This window comes from Peromyscus eremicus, chromosome 17, assembly GCF_949786415.1.
Source record: "Peromyscus eremicus chromosome 17, PerEre_H2_v1, whole genome shotgun sequence".
NCBI classification, from domain to species: Eukaryota; Metazoa; Chordata; class Mammalia; order Rodentia; family Cricetidae; genus Peromyscus; species Peromyscus eremicus.
In genome coordinates this window covers 7,460,323-7,487,922 of record NC_081433.1, presented here as the reverse complement: position 1 = coordinate 7,487,922, position 27,600 = coordinate 7,460,323, and the positions used below count along the sequence as shown (strand labels likewise).

The 27,600-nt window shown below is 45.8% G+C and overlaps 1 protein-coding gene across 1 annotated transcript; it reads right to left on the bottom strand.

Annotated features, from left to right (window-relative positions):
- On the bottom strand, positions 1–27,600 carry Spaca7 (sperm acrosome associated 7). Its single transcript, XM_059244689.1, has 6 exons — positions 27,352–27,600; positions 18,214–18,270; positions 13,488–13,592; positions 12,124–12,231; positions 10,553–10,612; positions 1–158 (listed from the first exon to the last, which is right to left on the bottom strand). Exons 1-6 carry the CDS (start codon positions 27,443–27,445, stop codon positions 16–18), a joined length of 567 nt encoding a protein of 188 aa, XP_059100672.1. The 5' UTR covers positions 27,446–27,600; the 3' UTR covers positions 1–15.

Sequence of the window (27,600 nt, the reverse complement as noted above, 5' to 3'; positions counted from 1 at the left end):
AGTGGCATTCTTACCTCACCCCAGTCCAGCAGGGGACCTGTGTATTAGGGGCCACTTGCCTGTCAGATCCAGGCCACCTTCAGGTCTTCCTATGTTCTGAAGGATTCTGTCCAGAACAGACACTTTCCCAAAAGTATCACTGCTTGAACTCTTCTTTTCTGTGGGAAAACATATACCATGATAAAGCAGCACAGTGGGACTTTTTCTCACCTTCAGAAACAGCTCAGGCTGAGGATTCAGCTCGCTGGGAGAGCCCTGGCCTAGCATCAGTGAGCTCTAGATTTGATCTGTAGCAACACAAAACAACAAGATTTAAAAAAAAAAACAACCCAACCTCTAAGACCCTGTGAGAAGAATGAGAAAACCACAGAGGCCGAAGAGCGTGGACACTGACTCTATAATCTACAGCGTGGCCTCCTGGAAACAGGGTCTTTGCAGATATAATAGGTTAGAATGAGGCTGTCGAGGAAAAGCTTGGCCCTACTCTAATATGACCATGTCCTCATAAAAATGGAAAATCTGGACACATAGACACCCATGGAGAATGCTGGGCAAGGACAGAGGAAACGTCAGGTGATGTGTGCAAAGCCACAGAACACCAAGAATGTCCACCAGGACAACCAGCCCCATCCACTCTTGCATCTCAGACTTTAGGCTCTTAGAAGTAGAGGAGAATGAATTTCTATGAATTGAACCACTCAGTATGTGGGAATTTGTTAGGACTATCCCAGGACACAGGCACGACAGATCCGCCAGCCACGTTGCCGATAATCAGTCTAATGTTTGATTAGAATGTGGAACACAGAACAATCTCCTGAGGATCTGGTGGCCTCCAGTGTGGACAGGACTCCACGTGGTCCCTACAAGTTGGTGGCAGCCCCAACTTCAGCGCCATAACAGAGGCTGTCACCGTTTGGAGGTGGCTCTGCAAGGTGGCTTCCCAGGCCTCGTGGACACCCTGGATCTCAGTGGCTCAAGGGTTGCATGAGTGCACCCCCACTTTCTCTGGGTTCAATTCACAGTAAGAAATTTATGCTGTGACCACATCCCCTCTCCTGCCATTGGAACAAACATTCCACCAGTGCTTGCATTTGTTGTTGTTGTTTGTTTTTTTCGAGACAGGGTTTCTCTCTGTAGCTTTGGTGCCTGTCCTGGATCTTGCTCTATAGACCACGCTGGCCTTGAACTCGCAGAGATCTGCCTGGTTCTGCCTCCTGAGTGCTGGGATTAAAGGTGTGCCCCACCACCACCCGGCTTACTTTTTTTTTTTTTTTTTAATGTTGGAACAACTTAGTAGCTTTTATGAGCCATTCCTGGGTAGAATCAGTTTGGCAAACAGGCAGCTGGAGCTGAGGGAAGCCACCTGCCCTGCATCTCAGGGAGAGGATGGCTTGCTGCTGGCTGGGTTTCCTCATCTGAGCCCCTCTGTCCCAGTGTATGCTATAGTTGCCTTCAGTGACTGTGTGTTCAATCCATGTGCTGGAATCTCCTGTCTTCTCCCAACGCGCTGCTTCCTGATGGTTCCAACAAGGCTGTGTGCACCTCACAGGCACTCTGACGGCACATGGAAGACACACAGGTATCCTGGACTAGAGTGGAGCGGTGGCCAAAGGCATCGGGACCGTTGGTACGTTGTCTGACCTTCTTGCCAGTGAGTCTCGGAGCCTTTCTTGGCTTGTCATGTTCTCACAGGGATGTCTCTGCCTGGCCTTTAGCCAAATAGCCCCCTCGAGCTCTGCATGCCCCTCAGTGTGAATGCTCATTCATTCGTTCATTCATTCAGCCTGTCTTCCAGCTCCCATAGGAGGCCATCTCCACAATGGACATTCACACCCCAGGGTGGCAGGCCCTGACAGGAAGCGGGAACAGAACACTTCCTATACCCAGGAACCCGGTGGCCCGGAGCTCCGCCTGACAGCTCTCTTTTAATTTTTAGGAGCAAGCTAAATTAGGAGCTCCCTTGCTGCTTCCAGTTAGCTTTTTCTAAAAATTACAAGGTGTGACTCAGGCTGTGGGAGGCAGGGGAGCCACAGTGATGGCCGATGCTGGGCCTAAGGAAGGCTCCAGATGGAGCTGAACGCTCTGCCTCTTTGCCCCTCTTCCATGAAGGAGGGTGTGGACCACAAGGTCAACTGCCTTTCAGTTGTAATGCTACCTCCCATTGCTAGTGTCACGGGGATGTGTCAGCCCTGTGGGCTTCTGTCCTTCACTCTTATTTGAATCTCCTAGGCTATCTAAAGCACCCAAGAGTCTGGCATCCCATCACTCGAGATGCACCACCACGCCTCTCCCGGATAAAGGAGAGGAAAGCCACGGTTTTGGAAGTGAAAAGTCTTGTCTTAGATCGGAGGGAAAGAACAGCAGACGAGCTGCCTTCAGTTTTTGCAGAAGTGTGGTTCCTGGGTGGTACTCAGGCCCAAAGATGTTCATGTGGCACTGTGTGTAACCTGGTGATTCCCTTGACACTTGGAAGCACATCCGGATGATTTATAAGCACTAATACACTATAAATGTTAGGAAAATACTTTGCTGTATTGATGGGGCAATCAGGACAAGAGAGTGTTCAGTACAGAGAACGTTTTTGGGGGGTCTATTTTTGATCCCCAGTTAGTTGAATCTCCTGATGTGGAGCCTGAGGCCCAAGGATAAGGAGAACATTATTATGAATAAAACAGTGGCTAAGAACCAAGGGGAGATCTCCCCTAGCCACACTGCCGTGGGCTGTCACTGGGGCAGCTTTGTATTATTGGGGGATCCTTGCTAGGACACGTCCCCATATCTACCCTGTCTTTGCTCATCCCGGCTTCTGCATCTCACTCCCCCATCCCTCCTCCACCACCGACAAAGCCTCCGGGTGATGGAGCCTCTTCATCCGACCACACTTAGAGTCCACACTTCAGCTGAGCTGTCACCTGAAGTCAATCACTATGTTTTCCTCCTTGCACTACCTTGATATTTTGTGTCTTCAATCCTATTTCTCACACCTGTGAATAATCTCAAACATCTTAGTAACATTTAATGCTGGAACTTTTCATAAGCACTGGTTTCTCTCCCACAAATTTCAGCATGTGTTTTCATTTTTATTCAATTAAAAATATTTCCAAATTCCTCTTTTGACTTCTTTACACAGTGGGCCATTGAGGAGCGTGCTGTGTAAATGAGCAAATATTTAGACAATTTCCCCACGTCTCTTTACATCACTGATTTCTCGTTTATTTCTGTTGTGGCCAGAGAATGGTTTTGGTATGTTTTAATTGATCTAAATTGTTTGCTGCTAATTTCATGGCTAAAAGGCCACGTGTGCTGGTGAGTGCTCCACGTGCAGCTGTGAAAAATGAGATACTAAAGTCAGAGGGAAAAAAATCAGATTTGAGGATTATTGATGTTTGGGGTCGTAACTGCCAGCCTGCTGGTTACTTTGTATTTGCCTGATTTTGCCATTTTTCTCCTTCTTCTCTTCATCTTCTCCTTCCTCTTCTTCCTCTTCCTCCTCCTTTTCCTAGTCATTCTCCCAGCTTCTTATTTCCCCCATTGCTTTGTTTTTTTAATCATTCCATTTACTCTCCTCTGCTGACACAGTCTATAGACCTTGCCCCGTTAGTGCTGGACTGTCTTTATGGCCACTCACTCCTACTGGTCTGTATGCGCTGATTGTGACTCCATGTGTCAGGACCGTAAAATGGTCTACTGCTGCCACTTGTGCTGCCGGGGACATGCATTTGTTTTCCATATTTGTTCCTTTTATGCATTTCCTCCCTCCCTTCCTTCCTCCCTTCCTGCTCTGCCCTCCCACTTCCTTCTCCCCTTTCCTGTTTTTCTTCTCCCCTTTGGCGATGAAGTGATATATTAGAGTGCTTGTAAGTAACAGGAACCGCGTGTCTTTCCATCTATGTTTATTTTTGATACTTTCCTGTCTGTTCAATCCACATCTCAGTCTCCCTCTCAACGTTTCTAATTCCACAAACCTGCAAATGATGCTTATTTTGACTTTCATTTTCCTGAAAAACTTTGAAAGATGCTGTCACTGAGCACGAGATTCATACTTTCGTGTTTCAGTGACACTAGTCCAGCGTCCTCTAGAGAGCATGATTTCTGACCAGTTTATATAGGCACACAGGAGCCCAGCAAACCCACCCAACACACATGTAACATCATGATGGAGCTGTGGACAGTTATCAGTGACATCACTGATAGACAAGGCTTGTTAATTAATCCTCAAAATAGTGTCCTTGCAAATTAAGACCTATGTCCATGTTGCATATTCAGAGAGATGCTGAATGGTTTTAAAAAACACATGGATATACCAATTTTACTTATTGGTTAAGTTGTCAATGGAGACTCCAGTTGCTCCTACAGTTAGCAGTTGTGAGTTGTGGTTTTGTGAACACAGATGTGCAAAAACATCTTCCAGATTGCTCAGCTCTTTTGGGTGTAATTGTGTCACTGTCTGACAACTGGCTCATTTAGCCTTACTGTCTTGAGGAGGTGAAGTGCTGTTTCCCACTGTGGTTCTACGGTTGTGCCTGCTCACAGGCAAGGCATGCTGGTCCATTGCTCTGCATCTTCACCCCTACCTACCATTGTTCACTCTCTTGGTGGCAAAGATGATAACCTTGTTGAAACTGAAGGGACAGTTATTTATATAGTGAACATCCTTGTGTGATTCCAGCACTTGCCATAGGTCCTGCTCTCTGAAAGATGGATCCTGGTGTGATCACAAAATCCCACTTCTGGGTTCTTCATGATCATGAACTGCAGAGAATTTCTCAGGGGACGATGTGTACAGTACAAGTGGCACACGCTGAGTGTCTTCCTCCTGCCTTCAGCCACTGAGGTCTTCACACCCCGTGGTTTTCTCTTCATCTCTAGCTCCTCGTCCATCATGGGGCAGCTTCCACACCCTCAGGTGGTGCTGGTGAAAAGGAGCCTTGTTCCCACACCACCAATACTGCAGTTCTGATCTCTACATCCTAATAACTGGTAGTGGTGATGTCTTTGCTAGGAGCTGCTGTCTACTGTGATATTTTCTCTGGAGAATTGTACATTCAAGTCCTTTGCCAATCTTGGATTGGGCAGCTTGTTTATGCTATGTTTTAGTTCTCGGAATGTTCTAGAAATTACCCCTTTATAGGAGATACCACCTGTAAGTTATTCAGCCTTAAAAAAGGAAGAAGTTTCCGTAGTCTAGAGCAACACTGGTCGCTGTAAGATCAGTGTGGTAAGTGGGATAAGCAGACAGGAGAGGACAAAACTGTGTGAGTCCACATATCCAGAACCCTCATAGAAACAGAAAGTAGAGCACCTCCCAAGAGTGGAGGGGAGGGGTTAATATTTAATGGGTACAAGATGAAAAGATCTATGAGATAGTAGAGGTGCATGGTGTGCATTATAATGTGTGTAACGCCACTGAACTGCACAGTTCAAATCATTGTGACGGCAAGTTCCACTATATATGTATTTTTAATGAAGAAAAAAAGACAAATGAATTCAAATGTCGAGAAATGAACAAAAACAGACAAACTGAAACAGTCAGAAAGTAGAAAGAACAAGCTTTATGTCAGAGAAAGCAAATGAGGTCCCTAAAGCTTTAAACACAGAGCAAATTCTTTTTAGTACTGAGCGCTGGAAGTCATAATGAATATAAAACATCCATGAAAATCTATGTGTCAAATAATAGATACCACACTTAGGAAGTAAAACCTACAAAAGTGCATCGAGACATACGCAGAAGACATTTGTAACAGGATAACAATGTAACACTCTCAATAGAAGACTCAATGGATAAAAGATGAGAGCAGAGAACAAATAATGTGGCCAATAAAGTTGAAGTCACAAACACACGTTGAGTTCCTGAGGCCGGGTGACATTAGGGTACTAATCTTCTTTGTAACTGTTCGTGGGACATCCATAAAATTGATCTTGTGCTTGACGACCGCGGGGGATGCACGTGGCAGTGCTGTTACAAATGATGCATTCTAAGCATGATATGATGAAACTGTAAGTTATTTTTAAAGCAACGTTAGAAGACACTTTTATTAGAAAGCCAGTTTTAAAAGAGAGCTCTAAACTAAAGTGATAGAATTTCTGGGAAAGTCCTAGAACATAAATGAGAACCTGTGGAATTCGTTAAACAATAAATAATATTAAACAATTATTGGTAATAAAAGAAAAACTCAAGCCTAAAAACTTGCAAAAGAGCAACGAAGCAGAGAGTAAGCAGTCATAAACAAAACATTAATGAGGCTAGGGTGGTGGGGAGCAGAATGGACACGTCAGAACCCGAATGCTGGAGGAAACAGCCAACGAGACAAACCACTTGATGTCATCAAAAAGGGCAAAGAAGACTAAGCATGCAAAACAAAAGGTGCAAAATTTTTAAAAAGGAAAAACAATAAAAATAAATGAGTCAGGCCGTGGTGGTGCATGCTTTTAATCCCAGCACTCGGGAATTTGAGTCCAGTCTGATGTACAGAGTGAGTTTCAGGGCAGCTAAGGCTACACAGAGAAACCGTGTCTTGAACCAAATAAACCAAAATGAATGAATTAATGAATGAATGGATGGATGGATGGATGGATGGATGGATGGATGAGATGGTATAGGTTCTGAGATACTCTGAAGACTTTGCAAATACAGATGAAAAGTTAGAAATAATGGATAATTTTCCAAGGAATACAGATAGCCAAGATTAACACTTGAACTAAAATAAATTTCTTTAAAGGGAATAAAGTCATCAAGCAGCTACCTCAGAAGACAGTGCCCAAGTAAGTCCATTGCACGGGGCTTTTCAATGCTCTGTAAATTTCCCCAGAGTCAAACATAAATAAATAAATGAATATTTAAAAGGGAGAAAATGTTCATTCTTCGTTATAAAACGGTGTTGCCCTGGGACTGCAACCTGATACAGAATTTAAGAACCCACAAACTAATGTCACTTGTTTATTTAGATTCAGAAATACAACCAATTATTGGCGAGACAAAGTCAATACTATTGTAAGAAAATGCTGAACACCATCAAGTGTAGTTTATTCCAGGGATGCAAGGTTGGTTTGATATTAGGAAAACTATTTACAAACAAAAGTCAGCTATGGTGGTCAGTATGGGAGACCCTCCTTTATATAGAAACAAAGGAGACTGAACACCTAGTGATAAACCTAACATGAAAACCCAAACCTGTACAAGGAAAACCCCCCAAAGCATGCCCATAATACATGAAATCAGACTTGAGAAATATAAAGACATTACCTGTTTTTGGAAAGAACAACTCAACATCATAAAGGATCAATTCTTTCCTAAATTACTTTCTAAAATGACCTACAATAATAGGAAGCATACAAGCTTTTTTCTTAATAGGGGAAATTAGATAAAAAAATTCAAGAATAACCAGGTAAAAGGGAGGGGGGTTGTGTCTCAGAAGCTGGAATACACCTTAATGAAACCCTGTGGCACCAACATATTAACATGGTGCACAAGCCAAAAACAAACAAACAAAAAAACAAACGAAACCAACAGCCACACATCTGGGAATTTGGTATATTTTAAGTGTGTGTCTGTAAATCATGGGGATGAGATGGTCTTTGAGTAAGTCATGCTAGAATACACAGGTGTGTAAAAAGATGAAATTAAGAGCACATTACTCAGAGATAAAATTCCAATGCAGTTAGAGACCACATGGATGGTGTTCGAATATTAAATGTTCTGCAGCCAGATACTGGGGTGAAAGCTGAAAGATCAGAGAAGCAGAGCAGCCACAGCCACCACCTCTTACGTCACCAACTCCACGAATCCTGACTGAAATCCTCTGAGTCCTCACCCGAAGGGATCTCAGCTGAACTGCTTTAGTTCCTGTTTCCTCACGCCTTATATACCTTTCTCCACCCTGAAATCACTTCCTGGGATTAAAGGTGTGTGCCACCACTGCCTGGCTCTGTTCCCAGTGTGGCCTTGAACTCACAGAGATCCAGACGGATCTCTGCCTCCCAAGTGATAGGATTAAGGATGTGTGCCACCACTGTCTGGCCTCCATGTCTAATCTAGTGGCCGGCTCTGTCCTCTGATCCTCAGGCAAGTTTACTAGGGTACACAGTATATCACCACACATGGGACCAACAAAGTGACACAATTAGCAGAGGAAATTACAGCTTCTCTCTAGTGTTGGCTCTGACTAACACTATGTTAAAAACAAAAGATTATTGATTATGACCACACAAAAATGGTAGGTTTTTTGCGTGGAAAAAAATATGAACATCATCTAAAGTAAACTGATCAGGGCTGAGGAGATGGCTCAGCAGTTAAGAGCAATTACTGCTCCTGCAAAGGACCCGGGTTCGGCTCCCAGCACCTGTAACTTTCGTTCTGGGGAAACCAATGCTTTCTTCCAGACTCTTAGGGGCTCCCGCACACCCATGCATACACTCGTGCAGGCAAAACACATATACATATGAATAAAATAAATCTTAAATGTAAAGCCAGCTGAAAAATTTGAAAAAATTGTTTGCAATGAGTATCACAGACTTGGTTTGTTTATATGTCTAACTGTCCTTTTTTTTTTTTTTTTAAATCACACCAGGTGGTGGTGGTGCATACCTTTAATCCCAGTACTTGGGAGGCAGAGCCAGGCAGATCTCTGTGAGTTCGAGGCCAGCGTGGTCTACAGAGTGAGATCCAGGACAGGCACCAAAACTACACAAAGAAATGTAGCTGAAGTTTTCCTGGTCCTGCCAGGCTCCCATGGTCCCGTGGTCCCACAGCCGCCCAGATCCAAATGAACACACAGAGGCTTATATTAATTACAAACTGTTTGACCTAATGGCTCAGACTTCTTGCTAGCTAGATCTTACATCTTAAATTAACCCATTTCTATAAATCTATACCTTGCCATGTGGCTCGTGGCTTACCGGCATCTTCACATGCTGCTTGTCATGGCACGGCTGGCAGTGTCTCCTCTGTTCTGCCTTTCTTCTTCCTCCTCTCTAGTTAGAATGTCCTGCCTAACCCTATTCTGCCTCACCATTGGTCAAACAGCTTTATTTATCAACAAATTAGAGCAACACATAATTACAGCATACAGAAAAGCATTCTCCCATCACTTGCCCTTTTCTTTCTAAACAAAAGGAAGGTTTTAGTTAATTTAGTTTTCTAGGCCTACATAGATATATTTCAGATAGACAGGTCATCTTCAAACACTTCAAAGACCTACAGAATATGGCATTTTAAATGTTTTAAAAACTTAGACTTGCTGGACAATGAGACACATCTGCTCCTGGCAGCACTGATTTACTTCAAAGAGAAAGATGGGTGTCGAAGACCCTCCATATGGAGTTTATCTTTTTCTTGGCAAAAATAGCCATTTGGGCATGAAACTGTTCTTGCCTGGACTGCTTGACAAAATGTTGTATTGACTGGACATGCAGGACCCATAGGAAGGTGACCACTGAACTTTGCAAGGCAAAATGGTTCTTTAGGTTCCTGCTTCGCAGAAGAAACTGCCAGACATTCTATAGGACACAGAGAGAAATGACCGAAAGACTCTAGACCTATGGGCTTAATATGGACGCTCCAACATTGTAGAAGAACTTTGGGTAACTGTCCAGGCAGCCAACTGTCTCTGTCATTCTAGATTTTTGGAAGTTGCTTATAATATACTTCCTGTTTATTTAAGTGATATTATATCCTTCTGGGGTCTTTGATGTAGTTGAAGACTAGATAGTTATAATTATGATTTTCCTTGGTTATGATAAAATATAAATTATATATGAAACTTTAGACTTACAAATATAGGATAGATAGAATATTTTCTTTAATTTTGCCAAATACAAATATACTAGATATTGTAACTGTAATTATTGCTTGATAACTGTTTATTACATGTAATTTTACTACGTTAAAGTTAAAACCTTCCTTTTTAATTAAACAGAAAAAGGGAAATGCTGTGGGATAATGCTTTTGTACACTGGTTTAATAAAATGCTGATTGGCCAGTAGCCAGACAGGAAGTACAGCCTGGATAAGCAGACAAGGAGAATTCTTGGAAGAGGAAGGCTGAGTCAGGAGATGCCAGCCTGCTATCTAGGGAACAGCATGTAATGGCACACAGGTAAAGCCACGGGACATGTGGCAACATATAGATTAACAGAAATGGGTTGAGTTTAAGTGTAAGAGTTAGTCAGTAGTAAGCCTGAGCTAACAGCTGAGCAGTTTTAATAATATAAGCCTGTGTGTGTTTACTTGGGTCTGAGCGGCTACAGACCAAGCAAGACACAGGAAAACCTTCAGCTACAGAGAAACCCTGTCTTGAGAAACAAACAAACAAACAATGACAGATTTACAAAAACAATAGGAGAGTGGCCTTCAAATATGAAACAAAAAGTCATTATTAACTGGAGAATTGCAAATGGAAGCAAGCTTGAAACGGCACCCCTCCCCCATGAAAACCTGAGGGTGCAACCCCCTGCCTCGGGTGAGGCTGCAGGGAGACAGTTGTCTCACGCTTTTACTGCTCCCATGCTGTGCCCATGTGGCAGGGAAGGGCGGTTACTGTGAATTCTGTTCTCACCTTCAGAAGAAAAGTGTGGCTCAAGCTTGTGGTCATGAAGGTTCTCAGCAGTGCTTCTGTCTTTAATGAAGAACATGAAAAACAAAACCAAACAACAAATGGGGCCATTTTCTGAAAGATACACCGGTAGACACTGGGGAGCATTTATGTTAAAACGCTGGTTGGAATGCTACCTCTATTTCTGAGTTTTATCTGAAGATGAAGTAAGAAGTCACTATGTGAAGACCATTCCCTCCTTCATATTTTGACTCCTCCATCCCTGGCTGAGAGTTGGTCCCACAGATACCCTTCCAACATATGGAAATCCCTAAGCTTCTGGCTGTTTGCCATAGCCCTACCGGCTCACAAATACTGAGACTGAAAATATCCTACCTACAGAGGCCTGTGTTTGTGTGAGCCATGAGGAGAAAGGCAGAGGAAGAAAATGACAGAATGGACACAGAGATGTATGCATATGTCCCCAGCCCTCCTGGCTTGGCTTGCTGAGCAATGCCACCATATCTGGTTCTTAGTCTTTTAGGATGACTTACCTAGCAAAAAGAAGCCAGGCAGGGGCAGGGAGGCACCAGATAAGACCCAAGCATCTTAGGGGTGGGCAATGAACATGGGAATAACTCCCAAGGCCAAGGATAGGAAGAAATGACTACAGTTATCAGCTATAGTTGGTATTGGTGCCTAAGCGTTAGTGACTGTGTCAGGATCATGAGTAAATAAGGTAACTGAGAAGAGGTGGCGATTGCTTAGATCTTAGATCATAATCCTAATTACTAAATGACAGTAAGTGAATGAAAAATTACCGCTTGGCAAATGCTGTGCCAAACCATCAGGCAATTTGTCCAAACCTCTGAGTGGGACAAGCTCAGGACTATTAAACACTCATTTTTAAGTAGAATCATGTTTGTGTTTACACCATGAAACTATTACTTAGATCCATTCCAACACCAGAAACTAGTCCTTGGAGAAGCTATGTGGGGAGTGGGTTGTAAATGCAGGGTCCAGGGCCCAAACAGAGTTGTAAAGTGGGCTCAGGGGTATGTGTTAATCACGTCCTCTGTCCCATGCCAGAAACCACCATGATTTGGAACCTTAGTCTGGTTCTGTACGTGAGTCAGACTTTAGAGTATTACATCTAAGTCCTACACCCTGCACAGTCCTAATCCTTTCCTAGTCCTAACCCTAATCTAACCTAAGCTTTAAGGCCAAAAAAAGCTCTATCAGCCCCTGAACAGCAAACTTCCCAGAGCCTTTGTGCATTGCCTTTGCTAGAGGGAGGCCTTTCCTGACTCTCGGGGCCATGGGGTCTTGCTGTCTCCTTCCACCACAGAGAAGAGGTGACTTGGCTGGAAGCTTGCAGCAAGGCCACCCTTCCACGCCTGACTTCCACACACTGGGGAGAAGACATTTCTGCTGGTTGTGGAGGGTTGAGTACAGGGCAGAGCTGAGGAGCCAGGGGACCCTCAGCCTCAGGGCAGGGCTACTTAACTCAAGTGGAGCAGCCGCCCAGTGCATCTGATGCCAGCTCCCTGGTAGTGTCCTAGCTCAGGCAGGGGAGATGGTTAGATCATATTTACCATTACTTTCGAATTTCTCCTTGTTCAGAGACGAGAGTTCTGAGTTCTCTACTACTTCATGGTAATTCTCAGAGCCATCTTCTTGGTAGTTATCATCAATACCAGAATCTTGGATGAAGAAGATGGAAAGAAACAGGGAAGAGTTTCCTTGTTACACACTTGATTTTGGGGAGTGGCAGGCTAATTCCTATTTCACAATGCTGGGCTGGAAGGATGGCAGTGTATTCAAGTCCTAGTTGAAAATATGTGTTGGGAAATTAATATTTAAAGAGTCATGTGTCATCTAACTACTTTGAACTCAGTGGTTTATGTCCAGGCAGATGTGCAGTGAGCAAACCCTTAAAATCTAGTCACATCTGAACATTAAAAAAAAAAAAAAGCCTTTGAGTGAATTTCCCACAGAGCCTCAGGGCTTCTTAACCCATACCTCTCCTTCTCCATTGTCCATCACACCATCTATTTGCACAATCATGCAGTGTGGAGCTGTACTTTGCAAAGCATGTACTTTGTCTCTGTCTGCTGTTCTTCTTGGTTTTGGGCATGTCATATACTGACCTTGGCTTTACCTCAGCCACATGGCATAGCAGAAGGACTGTGCTCCCTTGGGAGCTGTAGGTGAGTGCTGTTGTTGGTTGTTTTTTCTCTTCTGGGGGGGCCTGCCGCCCAGATCCCAAATAAATCACACATGGAGGCTTATTCTTACTTATAAATGCCCAGTCTTAGCTTGGCTTGTTACTTTGACAAGAAACTTTTCCTTAACTTTAAATTAGCTCCATCTATCTTTGCCTCTGGGATTTTCCATTCTCTTGCTTCTGTAAATCTTACTCTTACTCCGTTGCTGGCTGTGTAGCTGGGTGGCTGGCCCCTGGAGTCCTCCTCCTTCCTCTCTTGCTCCTAGATCCCTTCTCCCAGATTTCTCCTTCTATATATCCTCTCTGCCTGCCAGCCCTGCCTATCCTTTCTCCTGCCTTGCTGTTGACCATTCAGCTCTTTATTAGACCATCAGGTGTTTTAGACAGGCGCAGTAACACAGCTTCACAGAGTTAAACAAACGCAACAGAGTGCAATGAGATGGTGTGTGTTAAATTGTAATGACCTGGCTCATCTGTAAGCCTGTGTTCCTGAAGTGGCTGAACCCCATTTACATGCTGAACCCCAGAATGCACATAAATGTGACTCAACGATCACCTCAGAGTGAAACAAGACACCCTGCCTTGGAGGTGACACCTCCCTTGGTCTCAGGTCACAGTGTCTCATGTATCCATAGTTGGTTCAAGTAAATGCTCAAATGGAGTTACATAGGCAACACCTTGGGTCTCTAGGAATATGTGCAATTATGGGGTGGAAGGGGTATGTATACTTGCTTTTTTCCTTGGTTGGTTTTGTTGTTCGGGTTGTTCGTTTTGTTGTTGGTGTTTCATTCGATGCTGATGTGTTTGGCTCCAAAATCTCTTGGGCAATAATTTCATCTTGAGAAAGTATATAAGAACATGTTAGAGCCGGTAAGGCAGGATGCATGCCTCATGCACAGTTCGCACTTCGGGCAGTCTGTGAATACTGTAGGTAGAAAACAGGAACCCAAGGTATTGGTGGGCTTTTTAGAGAACCTCATCTTGGATGGGCTGGTCTCTGCCTCCCTAAATAATTTCAGAGAAGTGGGCACAATCTGGCTATCTCCTAAGCCTTGCCCCGATTTGTTGAATGGCCCCATGTTCATGTTTTAGTTAGCTAGGTCATCTCTGTGATCCACTACCCGAGGTGCAACTCCAGAGAGGAAGGAGTAATTCTGCTCCCAGTTTCAGAGGTTTCAGTACATCGGGGCATGCACAAAACCACTCTCATCCTGGCAGCCAGGAAGCCAAATGAAGACCACCAGGAAGGAACTTGGGAACTTCCTCTAACTCATATCTCATCTTCCATAGCACAGTTCCATCACATCCCAACAATGGATTCAAAATTGGAATCTACTGGCCAGTAAACCAGTCACACTGTCACAGCCTTCAGGATCTAGCAATCTCTGGAAGTGCCCTCTCATACATAACACACAGAAGTGTACTGCAATAATCTTCTAGGAGTCCCTGCAGGATGCAGCCCTCCAAGCAAAACATCTGATGAAGCTACCATCTTCTTGATTCCTGCTTGCAAGGAGTCATTGCTTAGGCCTGTTGATGATTGACATTCCCTCACTGAAAGAGGGTGTGGGAAGAGTTACTGCTCTCCTACCTCAGTATCAGCCACCCTTCCCACCATGTGCATGCAATTCTGCTCTGACTATACATGGCATCTGGAGACCTGCGGAGGGGCTAGAGTATATAGCCAAGGGAAGGCACATTGACGGGAGCCCCATCTGAATAGGAAAAGACACAATCCATGCTGGACAAAGACTTTCCTGTGTGCTTTAGGGTCACCAGAGGTTCCTACTAGTGCTCCACAAGCAAGCCCACTCAGCTCATTTGCTCTTCAGGGTGAACTTTGGGAGCATGAAGCTTCAGTTTGTGTTGGAACCTTATGAGAAACAGTTATATGTTGTCTACCTAAGGAAGGAGCACTTACAACAGCTTCAATCCAGTCAACCTGACAGTTATGATTACCAACACATAGACCCCCTTGTCAACTTTATACCCAAACACATCTCCTCGGTTAGACATTGTCTACCCAAGGAAGGAGCACTTCCGACAGCCTCAGTCCAGTCAATCTGACAGTTAATATTACTAACAAACAGACCCCTTGTCAGCTTTACACCCCAACACACCTCCTTTCATTGGTCTCCTGATGCGAAATACATCCATCTGTCTTCATAGGTGCCTATAATCTTTACAGATTCAACATTTCTAAAGTCCAAGCACAAAGACTCTTTGGAGACCAAAGGCAATCCTCATCTGTAAGTCTCCATAAAGATGTATAAGTTGCTTCCAAATGCAATGTCACAGAGTACACATTCCCATTCCCAAAGGGAAAACAGGAGCATAGTAGAACAGCAAAGAAAAAGTACACCAAAGCAAGACCAAAATACAGCAGGGGGAACACTGAGTTTGGTGGATCCATGTCTGACATTGGGGCAAGCGGTGTTACATGAGCTCAAAAGAGCTTGGGTGCTCCCGTCCCTGTGGCTTGACTGTTTGCAGTCCACATGACTCCTTTCTTGGCCTCTCTGTATACATTGCCTGTGGATTTCATTGACAAATACTTCACGTTCCTGGGTCTCTACTGCAGCCTAAAGTTTGTAATCTCAAGTTTACCCTCTTACAGGGAATTTGACCTTGATATATGTTCTCAGGCTATCGTTTGAAATCTGGTTGGAAGCTTCCATGGAACTGTAACTCTTGCATTCTGTATGTCTACAAAGACAGCATCATGTAGATGAAGTCAATGTGAGCAAATACTAGGTTTACTTGGACCTTGACTGTGTTGATGTCTTAAAGCTAGGTGACTGAGCACTGTGAAAAGAACGTTGGGAAACAGCTTCCCAGGTGAACAGCCCCATGGTGAGCAGTGTGCCCCAGGGGCATTATTTTCTCAAAAGAAAAAAGTTTCAATTAAGTTTGCCCTTTCAAAACTTGAGCCTATGATGGATCTGGCCAACTCCTACAAGGTTTTCGATGCATCAGGGTCCTTGGCTTCTTTTTGATAGCCATACTCTTTTCAGAAACCATGCCTTCCTTAGCCCTAACTTTACACAGGTTTCTGATCAGCCTGCAAACTTTTCAAGTCTTTCTGCTCCTTCCTTTCTCCTGGTTCTAATTGAAAAACCTGTCTAAAAGCATCCAGTAGTAGCCATGCCATAGCCTAAATGTAGGACTGACTTACAATTTCCTCTGCTGGGTTAATGAGTTCATTACCTTTTAACCCAGTCTCCCATAAAACTGCAAGACGTGCCCAAAGATAGACAAGTTCTTGGTGAGAATGAAAGGCTTAGCACAGTTCCCAGTAGGGTCTTCATTTCCATATGGAACTTCCTAAGTCTGCTGTCTTAGTTGGGGTTTATAACTTTGCTGTGATGAAACGCCATGACCAAAAGTAGTTCGGGGAGGAAAGGGTTTATTTCACCTCCACTTCCACATCATCGTCCATCACTGGAGGAAGTCAGGACAGGAACTCCAACAGGGCAGGAACCTGGAGGCAGGAGCTGATGCAGAGGCCATGGAGGAGTGCTGCTTACTGGCTTGCTTCTCCATGGCTTGCTCAGTCTGATTTCTTATAGAACCCAGGACCACCAGCGCAGGGATGGCACCACCCATCATGTGCTGGTCCTTCCTTATCAGTCACTAATTAAGAAAATGCCCTACAGGATTGTATACAGTCTGATCTTATGGAGGCATTTTCTTCATTGAGGTTCCCTTCTCCCAGATGACTTTGGTTTGTGTCAAGTTGACATAAAACCACCCAGCACACCTGGCCTCCACTGTCTACATTCCTACTGCATTCTGGTGTTCTGAACTCCCAACAAAATCACCCTTTAAGCCCAGTTTATAGTATCCTGAGCTTTCTCTAGTTCACATCTTCAACTTTTTCCAATTCCACCCCCCAAATTGATTCCAGAGGCTAAAGAATCATATTATTAAGGTTAGTCATTGCAATGACCCATATCATTGCTGTCAACTTTCTGCATAAGAGTTTGTTCCTGGGACAAGTTACCCAACATAAATGACTTAAGAGGACAAGATATTGATTCTGGATATTGACACCATTGACTCTGGCTTTTGGTGAGGCAAAATCTTATGGTGGTTAGGAGTGTTTGACAGGAGCTACTGGGCCATGTCAACAGGGAGCAGCTCAGAGCAGCATCAAGAAAGGGCCATGGCAAGATCCAGTGCCCAAGGACACACAACCATAACCTATTTCCTCCAACAAGTCCCATAGTCCAGAATTCTGCCACTTTCTAATAGTCCTCAAGTTTAGAACCCATCTGTAGATTAAATCATTCATTAACCAGAGCAGCATCTGCGATCCATTTGTTTCCAGAATTCCTTCACAGGCACATCTACAAGTGTACCATACTCATCTCCTAGGCACCTCTTCATCTACTTCAGTGACAGTCAAGAGCAGCCATCATGGCACGTGTGTTAAAAGCTTGGTTGCCGCTATTGCAACGTGATGGCGCCTCTGGGTGAGATGTAATAGGAGGCCTTGAGGTCACTGAATTGTGCCCCCCCCCCCCGTGTACGCTACACATTACATCCATGACGTGTGTGCTTCTGTTACAGGACCCCAAGTAGCAAGGCTAACAAATCATTGACTGGAAGCTCCACAGTAGCCCTTTTTCTCTCCATAAGTTTATTATTACCTCAGATACTTTGTCAGTGATAGAAAACTGATTAATACACCCTCCACAACAAAATGCAAAACATCCGGCTCCAGACATAGTCAGGATTTTCCTTCCTGTCCTGTGGCCGTTCTGTGCCATCCCTGTCCCCTAATATGAGTGAGCATCTTATCTTACCCCAATGTGGCTGTATTTTATTTACTCGGCTCTTTCTAATTAGCTTCTAACGTAAGTGTTCTGGACTTAAGGTCAAAAAAACCTCAGACGCAAGCTGCATCTTTTCTCAGTCAGATATAATGTCACGTGATTTTCTTTACACCTCTGACCTTCAGTGGCCCTGCTCTGAAACCAGGGACAAGTTTATCTCATGGCTTTGATAAGGTGCCCTGTACGGTGTGAGACCGCGGTGGGAGCTAAACCACAGCACCTGGTCGCAGCCTGTCTCTGCAGCAGGGTGCTTTTCGGAACCAGGGACAGCGCCCGGGAACTACCTGGAGCCCACAGGTGGCCTGCTTATCCCAGAGTCAGGATCCCAGTCCACAGACTGCAGTTAAAGTTAGTGTCCTTGCCGTGTTCTTTGGAGTACGGATACAGCACTTTACCTGCACCCATGCTCTATCTCTGTGGGACAGCTTTGGTCAGATCAATGGCACTCACACTGTAGGGTAAATTTGGCTCTGATGTTGGTACTGAAGCTGCAGGACAGGAGACCTTGGCTCTGGCCTCAAAGCAAGTCAGTTCCCCCCACATCTGCAACTGGTGGTAGGTCATTTGGGAAAGGTCTCATTCTCTTACCACATACCAGATTCTGTATGGGGAATCCTTACCAAACACTTCAGGCATCTCTTCATTTGTTGAATTGAGTGAGTCGTCAGTAACTGGACCTGAGTGGGGGGAGAGGGGGGAAAGGATGAAAATCTATAGTTTTACAGTATTCATTCACCCATCTCTCTGTGAATGGATAGTTGTGAGGGATGGCCCCAGCCTGGTCTAGAGGAAGGATCCTGTGTGGAGTGCTGCTCTTTCCCATGTGCTGAGGGAAGCCCTCTGGGACTTGAGTTTCTCATATGGAGGATGGGAAAGACATTACCCATGGGACGGCTGTGTGGGTAGAACCCATGATCTCCCCAGGTGCCCTGAGTAGAACCTGCCCTCCTGGTCAATGGAGTCATCCACATGGATGGTAAGACAGTGTCCATGCTCAGGGACAACTCAGCTCTATCACAGGGGCAAAGAAGGAAAAGGGTCACATGCGCTGTTTTGTAGGAAGCTGCGCTTTGCCTCCTGCATGGCTGGTGACACCATCTGGGTGGCCACCAGACTGGGAAACTCCGGCCTGGGATCCCACCTGAGCAGCCCAGAGCCCAGCTTGGCACACAGCGGGAAGAAGCATTTGCCCGGCCTCTGACTGAGGCTTTCCATGTCGCCAGCCAAGTACTCACTTTGTCCTGTGATGAGAAGACACCTCCTAAGTGTGTTTCTCGGAGCCCCGGGTGACCTGCACACTCACTTATGCTACCTGAGGTTCTCTCGGGGGGAGGGGAGGCCAGAGGCTGGTCACCTCGTCCTTCCCACGTGAGCAGAGCGCTCCAGGGTGCTCTGTCTGCAGTTAAGAAGTGGAGTCTCTGATGAGTGCGCTGTAGAGTTCTGGATGGCAGTTGTCTCCGGAGTCCAGGGCTGTCTTATCTGTGATGTCTGCTTCCTGATGGACAGGAGGGGCTGTGCTGGGCATGTAGGGTCTAGCCGTATCTAGACACTGTGGGAATTGTGAGGACCAGTTTCTCCTCTGCAGCATCCAGCACACACGTCCTCCTCCTGACATGACCTTTGTTTATCTCAGGGGCTGTGGTATCTCTCGATCTGGTGCATCCCTTAGTCTGAGCTCAGGGTTGGCCTCTTCCTCCAGCTCTCAGGTCCTGGGACTCCCGAAGATGGCAAGCAGGGCCACCTTCCCTTCCCTTTCTGAGACACAGAGCTCTGTCTGGGAGAAGTAAAGTTGCCGCTAAACCAATGACAAAGCTGTTCTCAAAGGCTTTAATGATGGGCAATCTGCATCCCAATGTGTTCATCTGCACGGCTCAGAACAAAGGGAAGTATGTAAGGAGGTCTAGGACGGTGATGACAATTGCTTCCCAGTGTGCTGACCTCGGTAAACCAAACAAACAGTAGTTCTCTTTGCAGGAGACATTAATGGATCATTACGAATGGGTACAGCTGCGCAGCGCCAGCACTTTGTTAAAAATATTCTTTTCATCTTGTGTCTGTCCCGTAATCACAATGGAAGCATTGTGCAAGTCAGCCGTGTGCACATGCGTGGTGTGTATGCTCATGGTGTCCTGCCTGTTAACGTGCATTGTCAAATGTAGCTGCTCTGCCATGGTTTTCCTGTTGTCCCCTCCTCCAGAGAGTCACAGCTTCCAGACAGCACACACCCACAAGGTCAGGACACTGATGTCTTCTCACTGCCCATGTCAGCACATTCTGGCTTCGTGAAGTTCACTGTTGAGTTCTGAGTTCACTCAGGTTAATTGAGTGAATACGAGAGAGTCATAATGAGGGCCACATCAACTGCTGTCCTTCCTCTTAGTGGCCATCACCTCCTTGTGAGGGACCCACACACTATAGCATGCACAGCTCTTCTCCTGCCAAGCAGTGGGAATACCCCAGGATGGGAGAAGTTTACCTGTGTTACTCTTAAAGCAATGTGAAAACTGCTCCTTCATCGGTGCTTCAGCTGAAGGAGACCTTGACTGTCACGTAGGGCTATGACCAGGTCTAAAACTGGGAGGACCTTGAGATTCACCCAGATTACATCCAGGTCTCAAGCTGGTAAAACAACAACGATAACAACAACAACAGGAGTCACCCAGACCTAAACTGGGTCTTGAGCTGGAGAAGATGTTGGATGTCATCAATGCTTTGACCAGGACTCAAGAGGTGAAAGTGACCAGCCACAACAGCAGCAGCAGCAGCAGCAGCAGCAGCAACAGCAGCAGCAGCAGCAGCAGCAGCAGCAGCAACAGCAGCAGCAGCAGCAGCAGCAGCAACAGCAGCAGCAGCAGCAACAGCAGCAGCAGCAGCAGCAGCAGCAGCAGCAGCAACAGCAACAGCAGCAGCAGCAAGCTCCTCAACAAACACCTGCTGAGCATTTGCTGGGACACCCAAGAGCTGGGTTTGGCATCTATACACGGGCATGGACAGGCAGTGACGGCAGAGACATCAATAAGGACATGTGTGCTGTGTCAAATTTAGACCTTCCTGGCCCCAGGACCTCATGACATTTTTCTAGTAAGCACCTCAGAGCTTAAGAAAGAGAAAAGTAGAAATACAGACATACTTCACAACGTCGTTGGACCATGGAGACCACCTACCCTTGCATAAATAGTGAACGAGGCTAGACTCTCCTGTCCAGACCAGTGCTGGCTGTGTCTATTAGCACTCAGGCCAGCACAACATGCTGCACTCTGAGGAGAGTCCCATGAGCCCTGTGGGGGTCAGGGATGACTTGTTCACCCTGGGAGATGGAGCTGGGGACCCTAGTTGGGCTCATTTTGTGAGCCTTGGTCCTTGATTATCTGTGAGGAAAGCTGATGGGAAGGAAGAATGTGGCTTGAGTGTGCTCAGAAGTGTGTCAGAACAGAAGTCACATGGGTCCCTGCTTGGGGCGTGGCTTCAACTGACCTAAAGGGCATTCTGAAACAGTGGGTGTACTTCAATGTGGACTGGGTATCTGGGGGCAGGATAGAAAGACGAAGAACATTAGGGAGACATGAGAAAAGGAAAGAGCCTCTTACCCCTGGATTTTGTTTAAGAACCACAAAAATGGCTGACCAGTTACCTGCAAAGGATAATACTCCTTTATCCAAGAGAGAACTCAGTCGTGTGGAGACAGATTAAAGCTAAAATATCTGTGATCTTTTGAGTTCGGCCTCACTGTTCTCCTTTCTCAATGACATGCTCTTCTGAGTAAGTCTCACAAACAAGATAATCCATGTGTGTAGTCAAAACCTAGATGTCCTAATGAGCCATTGGTAGAAATTCCTTAGCCTTTTTGACCCATGTTATGACCAGTTATCTTGTCAGCCTGTAGGTCTATATAGTGTACCCCAGCATACCTTGTGATCTCATGTATTAATGTAAAATTCCCATAGAGAAAAACAAAGACAGATGACAGCCTTTGGACAGTGTAACTGTAAAGGTCACCATGGTCATATAGATAGCTATGGTTAAAATACTTTTTTAAAAAATTATTTTTTAAATTTTATATGAATTATTTTTCCTGCATGTATGTCTGTGTGTCAGATCCCCTGGAGCTGGAGTTACAGACAGTTGTAAGCTGCCGTGTGGTTGCTGGGAATTGAACCTGGGTCCTCTGGAAGAACAGCCAGTGCTCTTAACTGCTGAGCCGTCTCTCCAGTCCTTGGTTAAGACACAAACTCGAATCTGCCTTGAGAAGCCTGCACTTCCTCCTGAGTGTGTGCTCCCTTCCATTTTTGAAGCATCTCTCTCAACACTCACTGAGTTCTGTGGCTTGTGATACTCTGTGAACACCCGAACCTCCCCAGTCTGGGCTCTGGGGGTCCAGAGAAAGAAAACAGCTTCTTAGAGGCCAGTTCTAGCCATCCTAGCGCCGCCACAATTAGTGGGCTCTTAGAGAACTTCTAAGTAATCCGAACCATTGAGACATTCTCTCAGAACAAGCTCACACCCACACCCTTGCCTTCTCATTTCTTACACACAGAGAAACGAAATATTTGGGTCTGTTCATAAGCACACTGCTTCTGCCACATTAAAAATTATGGCTGACAGGGCTGGGGAGATGGGTTCGTTGATGCCGTGCTACCCTTCCAAGTGTGAGGACTTGAATTCCGGTCCCCTTGGAAGCCACAGAAAAGGCCAGGCGTGGCGCCGTGTACCTACAACCCCAGCCATGGGTTGAGGGAGGGCAGAGGCAGGCCCACTCCTCCGAGCCTGAGAGTCAGATTGGTCTTTCTGAGGAAGTTCCAGGCTAGTGAGAGATTCTGTCTCCAACAAGGTAGGAGGCACCTGAGGAACAGCATTTGAAGCCGTCCTGTGACGTCCACCTGACTGTGCACACGTGAATACATGCATGCACTCCTATACAAAGACACACGACCACACCCACTGCTAAAATGATACAATCAAGGCTCCAAGCTTTGTAAGATGGAAATTCAGAAAACTTGCCACCAATTATTGTGACGGATAATTCATAGTTTCTAAGTTTTCTCCGTTAAAATTACTACTTATGTGTGTAATTAAAACTCCTGTGACTCATAGGAAGGGGAGCCTGACTTTGCAAGCAGGTTTCAGTGAAAGTGGTCTGTGTTTGATAAGAGAAGCCACGAGACATAAAGGATGAATCTTTGTTAAAGAAAGAAGAAAGTCATTTTGTCATAAATAGTTTAAAAGTTATTTAATAAAGAAGAGAGGGGGGAAAAGGAACAAAAAGCCTAAATGGGTTGGGTAAGGTGTGAAGGGTCTATGAGAAAAAAGAGAAATCTAATCTCCCATGGTCGGGCTGGGTAAATGGATGGCCATTGTCAGGTTGAAATGAGCTCCGGTATCAGGCGTGCGGCCATGTGGAACGGTTTCTGCTTCTCTCTCCGCTGAAAGGACGGAGGAGTCCTTGGACTATTGGCCTCCTCTTCATAAGAGATTACAAGTGTTTTCTTTACCTGTTGAGTAACCTCCCTTGTAGACAAAGGCTCCGTTCTTACCAAAATAATTTCCTGTGCTTCGTGTTGTCTTTTCAAACTTTTTATTACTTAAGAAAGTGGAACCCTCTCAATATTGAGAGAGGGAAGGTTAGTTATTTAACCACTACTTATCTCCTCTATTTCCCTGGAAAATCGTTGTCGTTTTGGTTAACTGGGAAGCTAAGTACTGTTTCATAGTAGCCCATGATCTCGGTCAACTCTTCAAAGCACCTAACATTTTTTGACACCTCTGAATTAAATTCTTAATGCAGTCTTTCTGACCTCAAGCTAACTTTGAAATTTCCCAGAGGCCCCTGGAAAGCCTCCGGGGATTTGTTCTGTCATCCTGTGAAAGACAGATCTTAAGCTAATTAGCTTCCTTGTGATGTGAAATGGTACGGGGAGCTTTGTGGAGTAAGCAGAGTTGAATCCTTTGTATCACACCTTTGTGAAGATATGTCAGGTGCCAGAAGCTGTCTGAGATTGCCAGAGATGTGCCTTGTCTTTACTAGCCACGCTAGGTCCCTGGACAGTGGGATCTGTTATCATTGCACTTACTGATATAAAACACTGTATGACGTGAGAATGACCAGCTCTCCCTGCTGACCTCAGAAGGGTGGGCACGTGGCAGGTCCTGGAGCCTGGGTGCTTTGCAGACAATTCCTGTTTTCCTCGGATGCTTTTCTGAAAGCAGGCGTACTCGGCTATAGTCCAAGCTTGCCTGCAAGGAGTCTCAGGACACTCTGACCGAGAGACCAGAATCAGACTGCCGATGGCCCCAAGATTGCCTGCTGGTCTTCGGGGTCCTCACCATATACAGGAAGGAGCAGATGGGTCCCTGAAGCATAGACTGTGACCTGGTGCAGCAGGGCCGAGTGGCTACAGGTTCAGAGCCTTTGTCCGAAGACTTGTTGGTTCTTTTATGCTTATTCTGCACATTCAAAGACAGTTATCCACTAACTCAGAGCAGCTTTGAAACTATCCTTGTTTGTTTGGTTTTGTTTTGATTTTTTTTTTGGAGGTAGGGTCTCTTCATAGCCCTGTCTGTTCTGGGGCTCACTATACAGACCAGGCTGGCCTTGAACCCACAGAGATTCACCTGCCTCTGCCTCCAGAGTGCTGGGATTAAGGATGTACACCACCACTGCCCAGCCTGAAGTTGTACTTTTTAAAGTATATTTATTTTTTTAAGATTTATTTACTTATTTGTGTGTGTGTGATTGTGTGCTGTGCTGTGCTGTGTGTGTGTGTGTGTGTGTGTGTGTGTGTGTGTGTGTGTGTGTATGGAGATCAGAAGAGGGTGTTGGATCCTCTGGAGCTAGAGTTATAGGTGGTTGTGAGCCACCCAACAAGGGTGCTGGGAAGCAAAATCTACTCCTCTGAAGGAGCAGCAAGGACTCAGCTGCTGAGCTATCTCTCCTGCCCCTCATGACTACACCTTTACAAAAAAAAAAAAATTGATTCTCTCCACCTGATCTCTCTAAAGTCTCTATCAACATTTATTTTATAGCCATGTAAATATTTGCATAAGTTCAATAAGATATCATTCTTTCTTTTAAAAAATAACCTGTTTATTTTGTGATAAAAGTGGGTAAAGCGAGAAATCCATGGAGTCTGCTTAAATGGCAAGGAATTTGTTAGGGGGTAAAAACTCTCTACAGCACGGGAGATTTATCACAGGGTCCTGGAAAGCTGAGCTATGGTCCACGCTGTTCTTCTGCCTGGTCCATCTCAGCATCCAGAAACCGCGAGGGAGAGAGAGAACTCCCAGTATGTGCATCTCAGTTCTTAAGGGTTCCAAGAGCCACGCCCCAGGGGCATGTACTTCAAGGTCATAGGCAGGTAGAGCACTTGCCTGCTCCCTCTCCAGGGGTGATACTTCAAGGTCATAGCCAGGACAGCTCCCCACTCCATGTGGGTGTTTTGCAAGCAGGCGTGTCTAGGAAACACTTGGATGCCAGATGCAGTGGAGGCTATAAGAGGGCCTCAGATCCCCTGAGACTGGAGTTACAGACAATTGTGAGCTGCTGTGTGGGTGCTGGGGATTGAACCAGGGTCCTTGGAAGAGCTGCCAATGCTCTTAACTTCTGAGCCATCTCTCCAGCCCCGTGATGCGATTCTTCTTGGGCCAGGTAGACAGTTCAGTTGCGTCGGCTTGGCCTTCCCACTCCAGATACTTAGAATCAGATGTGAGGAACTGAGGCTGTGACCTAGACCAGTCCACCTGGCACCTGGCTCCCTGGGCTCCCGATCTTATGGAAAATGGGAAGGTCACTTCTTAGTAGCCTAGGAAACTTACAGGAGACAGAAGTCCATCCTCACCCCAGGCTTTCTAATGATCCCCTTGCTGGTAGCACCTAGCCTCCCAGAGGCTTGGAGAAGCCGAATCTGAGATTCCCTATAAAAAGTCCCAAGAAAGAAAGCACACCCAATCACAGCGTCAAGATCGAATACCACTCACACTGCACTTTTGCAAATACACAGGCTGAAGCCAGGGAGGTGGGATTTCTGGTCAGGAGACATATCACTTTGTGATCTTTGATTGTAAATACGGATTTAATGGGAAACTGCAGGGTACACCTGTGGTTCCCACTCCCCCGCCCCAGCTCCTCTGCTGCCGTTCCTGGTCTCTTGGTAAACTTTTATTTTGCTTTCTTTTTTGGTCGTTGTCCATGAATCTGGAGTGTGTCCTGCACTTGGGTTTCTCTGGTGTCCGCTACGGGCAGAGCTACCTTCTGATCGTCTGTGTTTTCTTTCTCTCCTGACCTGGGGCACTGACAGCTGACATCTGCTGATCGCTGAGGACCGTGTGGAGAAGCTCAGGACACAGGAGTCACCTCCCTGCACTCCTCAGGCACAGCCAAGGATGATGCTGGTGTTCGCACTATGCTGGGGCCCCTTCCACCCTCGATGTTGGCCAAAGCGGCTTCTGACCTGGCATCTGGGAATCCTTCCCACTGTTCTGGGCTCTGCAGCTCCTGCCTCTGCCTTCCAACTGCTGGGGTCCCAGGCGTGGGCTGCCGTGCCCCAGTTATGGCTCATTTTAATTTTCTTTGAATTTATGGATATTGTTTGTCTAGTCTGTCTTCCGTCTCATAGACATTCTCCTAGCTACATTCCTGGCTGTACAACATCAAATCGCAGAGGGGAATCACAAAGCTAATCACACTGTTCAAAGGGCAGAGGATGAGGAGGGACTGACTCCCAGGTCTGCTTCTGTCCAGGTCTTTCTCACTCAGCCTGCCTGAGCTAGGCTCTGATTTAGCCTTCCCAGGTGTGCTACAGAGTCATGCCTGTGGAAGTCCTTGCCAATGTCAGATCACCTGCAGATCCTGACCGTGTGGCTCCTCCCCCACTGACCGCCCTTGTCTGCCCACAGCAGAGTACCCTTAGGTTAGCAGGCCAAGAATTCCTCCACTTCCTAGCAACTTCCATCCATCACTCTGCCTAGTCTGGGACTGTGGATCTTGGATCTTTCTGGGACATGAACTCACTCCCACTATGAATCTCCACTGTGATATCCACCCTGACTAACGCAGTCCTGCTGGCCTCAAACTCACAGAGATCTACCTGCCTCTGCTGCTGCCTCCCAGTGCTGGGATTAAAGGCCTAGACAACCACATCTGGCTACATGGCCATCATTAACAAGCACTGGGAATACTGTGTCTCTCACTGGTATTAGGTCCAATAAAGGAATTTGTTAACTTGGTCAATGTGACAGGGATGTGACGGTCATATAAAAATATGCTTTACCCACTTCACAGAGAGTCATAAGATATCGGGACAGTGCTAACTGTTCCCCAAAAGAAGGGTGTGTGTGTGTGTGTGTGTGTGTGTGTGTGTGTATGCATGTGCATGTGCATGTGTGTGGGTGCACATTTGATGTATATATGTATGTGTACATGTGTATGTATGTGTGTCTGTGTATGTATGTGTATGGTGTGTGCACACATATGTGTATATAAAAACAAGTTGGGAAATGTGCAGTAATTAAAACTGAGGATGGACGCATGGAGGTTTGTGACGTTACTCCTCTATCTTGGGATAAGTTAGAACTTTTCAAGCACATGTGTATAATGTATTTAGCTGCTCTGTCGCATTCCTGTTTGGAAGGCATTCAAAGATGTAAAACCTTTCATTTCTCTCCATTCCCCAAGTTCCAATGAAGGAAGGGGGTACAAAGGAGAAGACCTCTCCCCCCGTATCCAGGCCCGAGGTTTCTGTCTACCCACCTCCATGTGACCCTACCTGAAGTTTTGTTGACTGGCTGTAGATCAGTTCCTCGCCAGCAGCACAGCAGGAAGACAGATAAGAAGGTCTCTACTCCCCTATTCGCTGCCATGGTCCCTCCAGTCACAGGAGGAGGCCCGTCCCTGGAAGGTCTTCAGCTTTCCCAGCCTTGGTCTCCCGGATACCTGGAATGTCCGGGACCTGTGACATCACCACCAGGAAGTGACTTGGGTTCTTTCCCCCCACGACAGTGGATGTGCTGTGTTG

What these genes read in the sequence shown, in the direction of transcription:
- Spaca7 (XM_059244689.1), bottom strand. Translation starts at nt 27,445, where the DNA reads ATGGCAGCGAATAGGGGAGTAGAGACCTTCTTATCTGTCTTCCTGCTG. An exon ending in GCCAGTCAACAAAACTTCAG is followed by an intron (nt 18,271 to 27,351) that starts GTAGGGTCACAT and finishes CCCCCCACTCAG; the next exon opens with GTCCAGTTACTGACGACTCA. An exon ending in GCCACACTTTTCTTCTGAAG is followed by an intron (nt 159 to 10,552) that starts GTGAGAACAGAA and finishes GTTTTCCCACAG; the next exon opens with AAAAGAAGAGTTCAAGCAGT.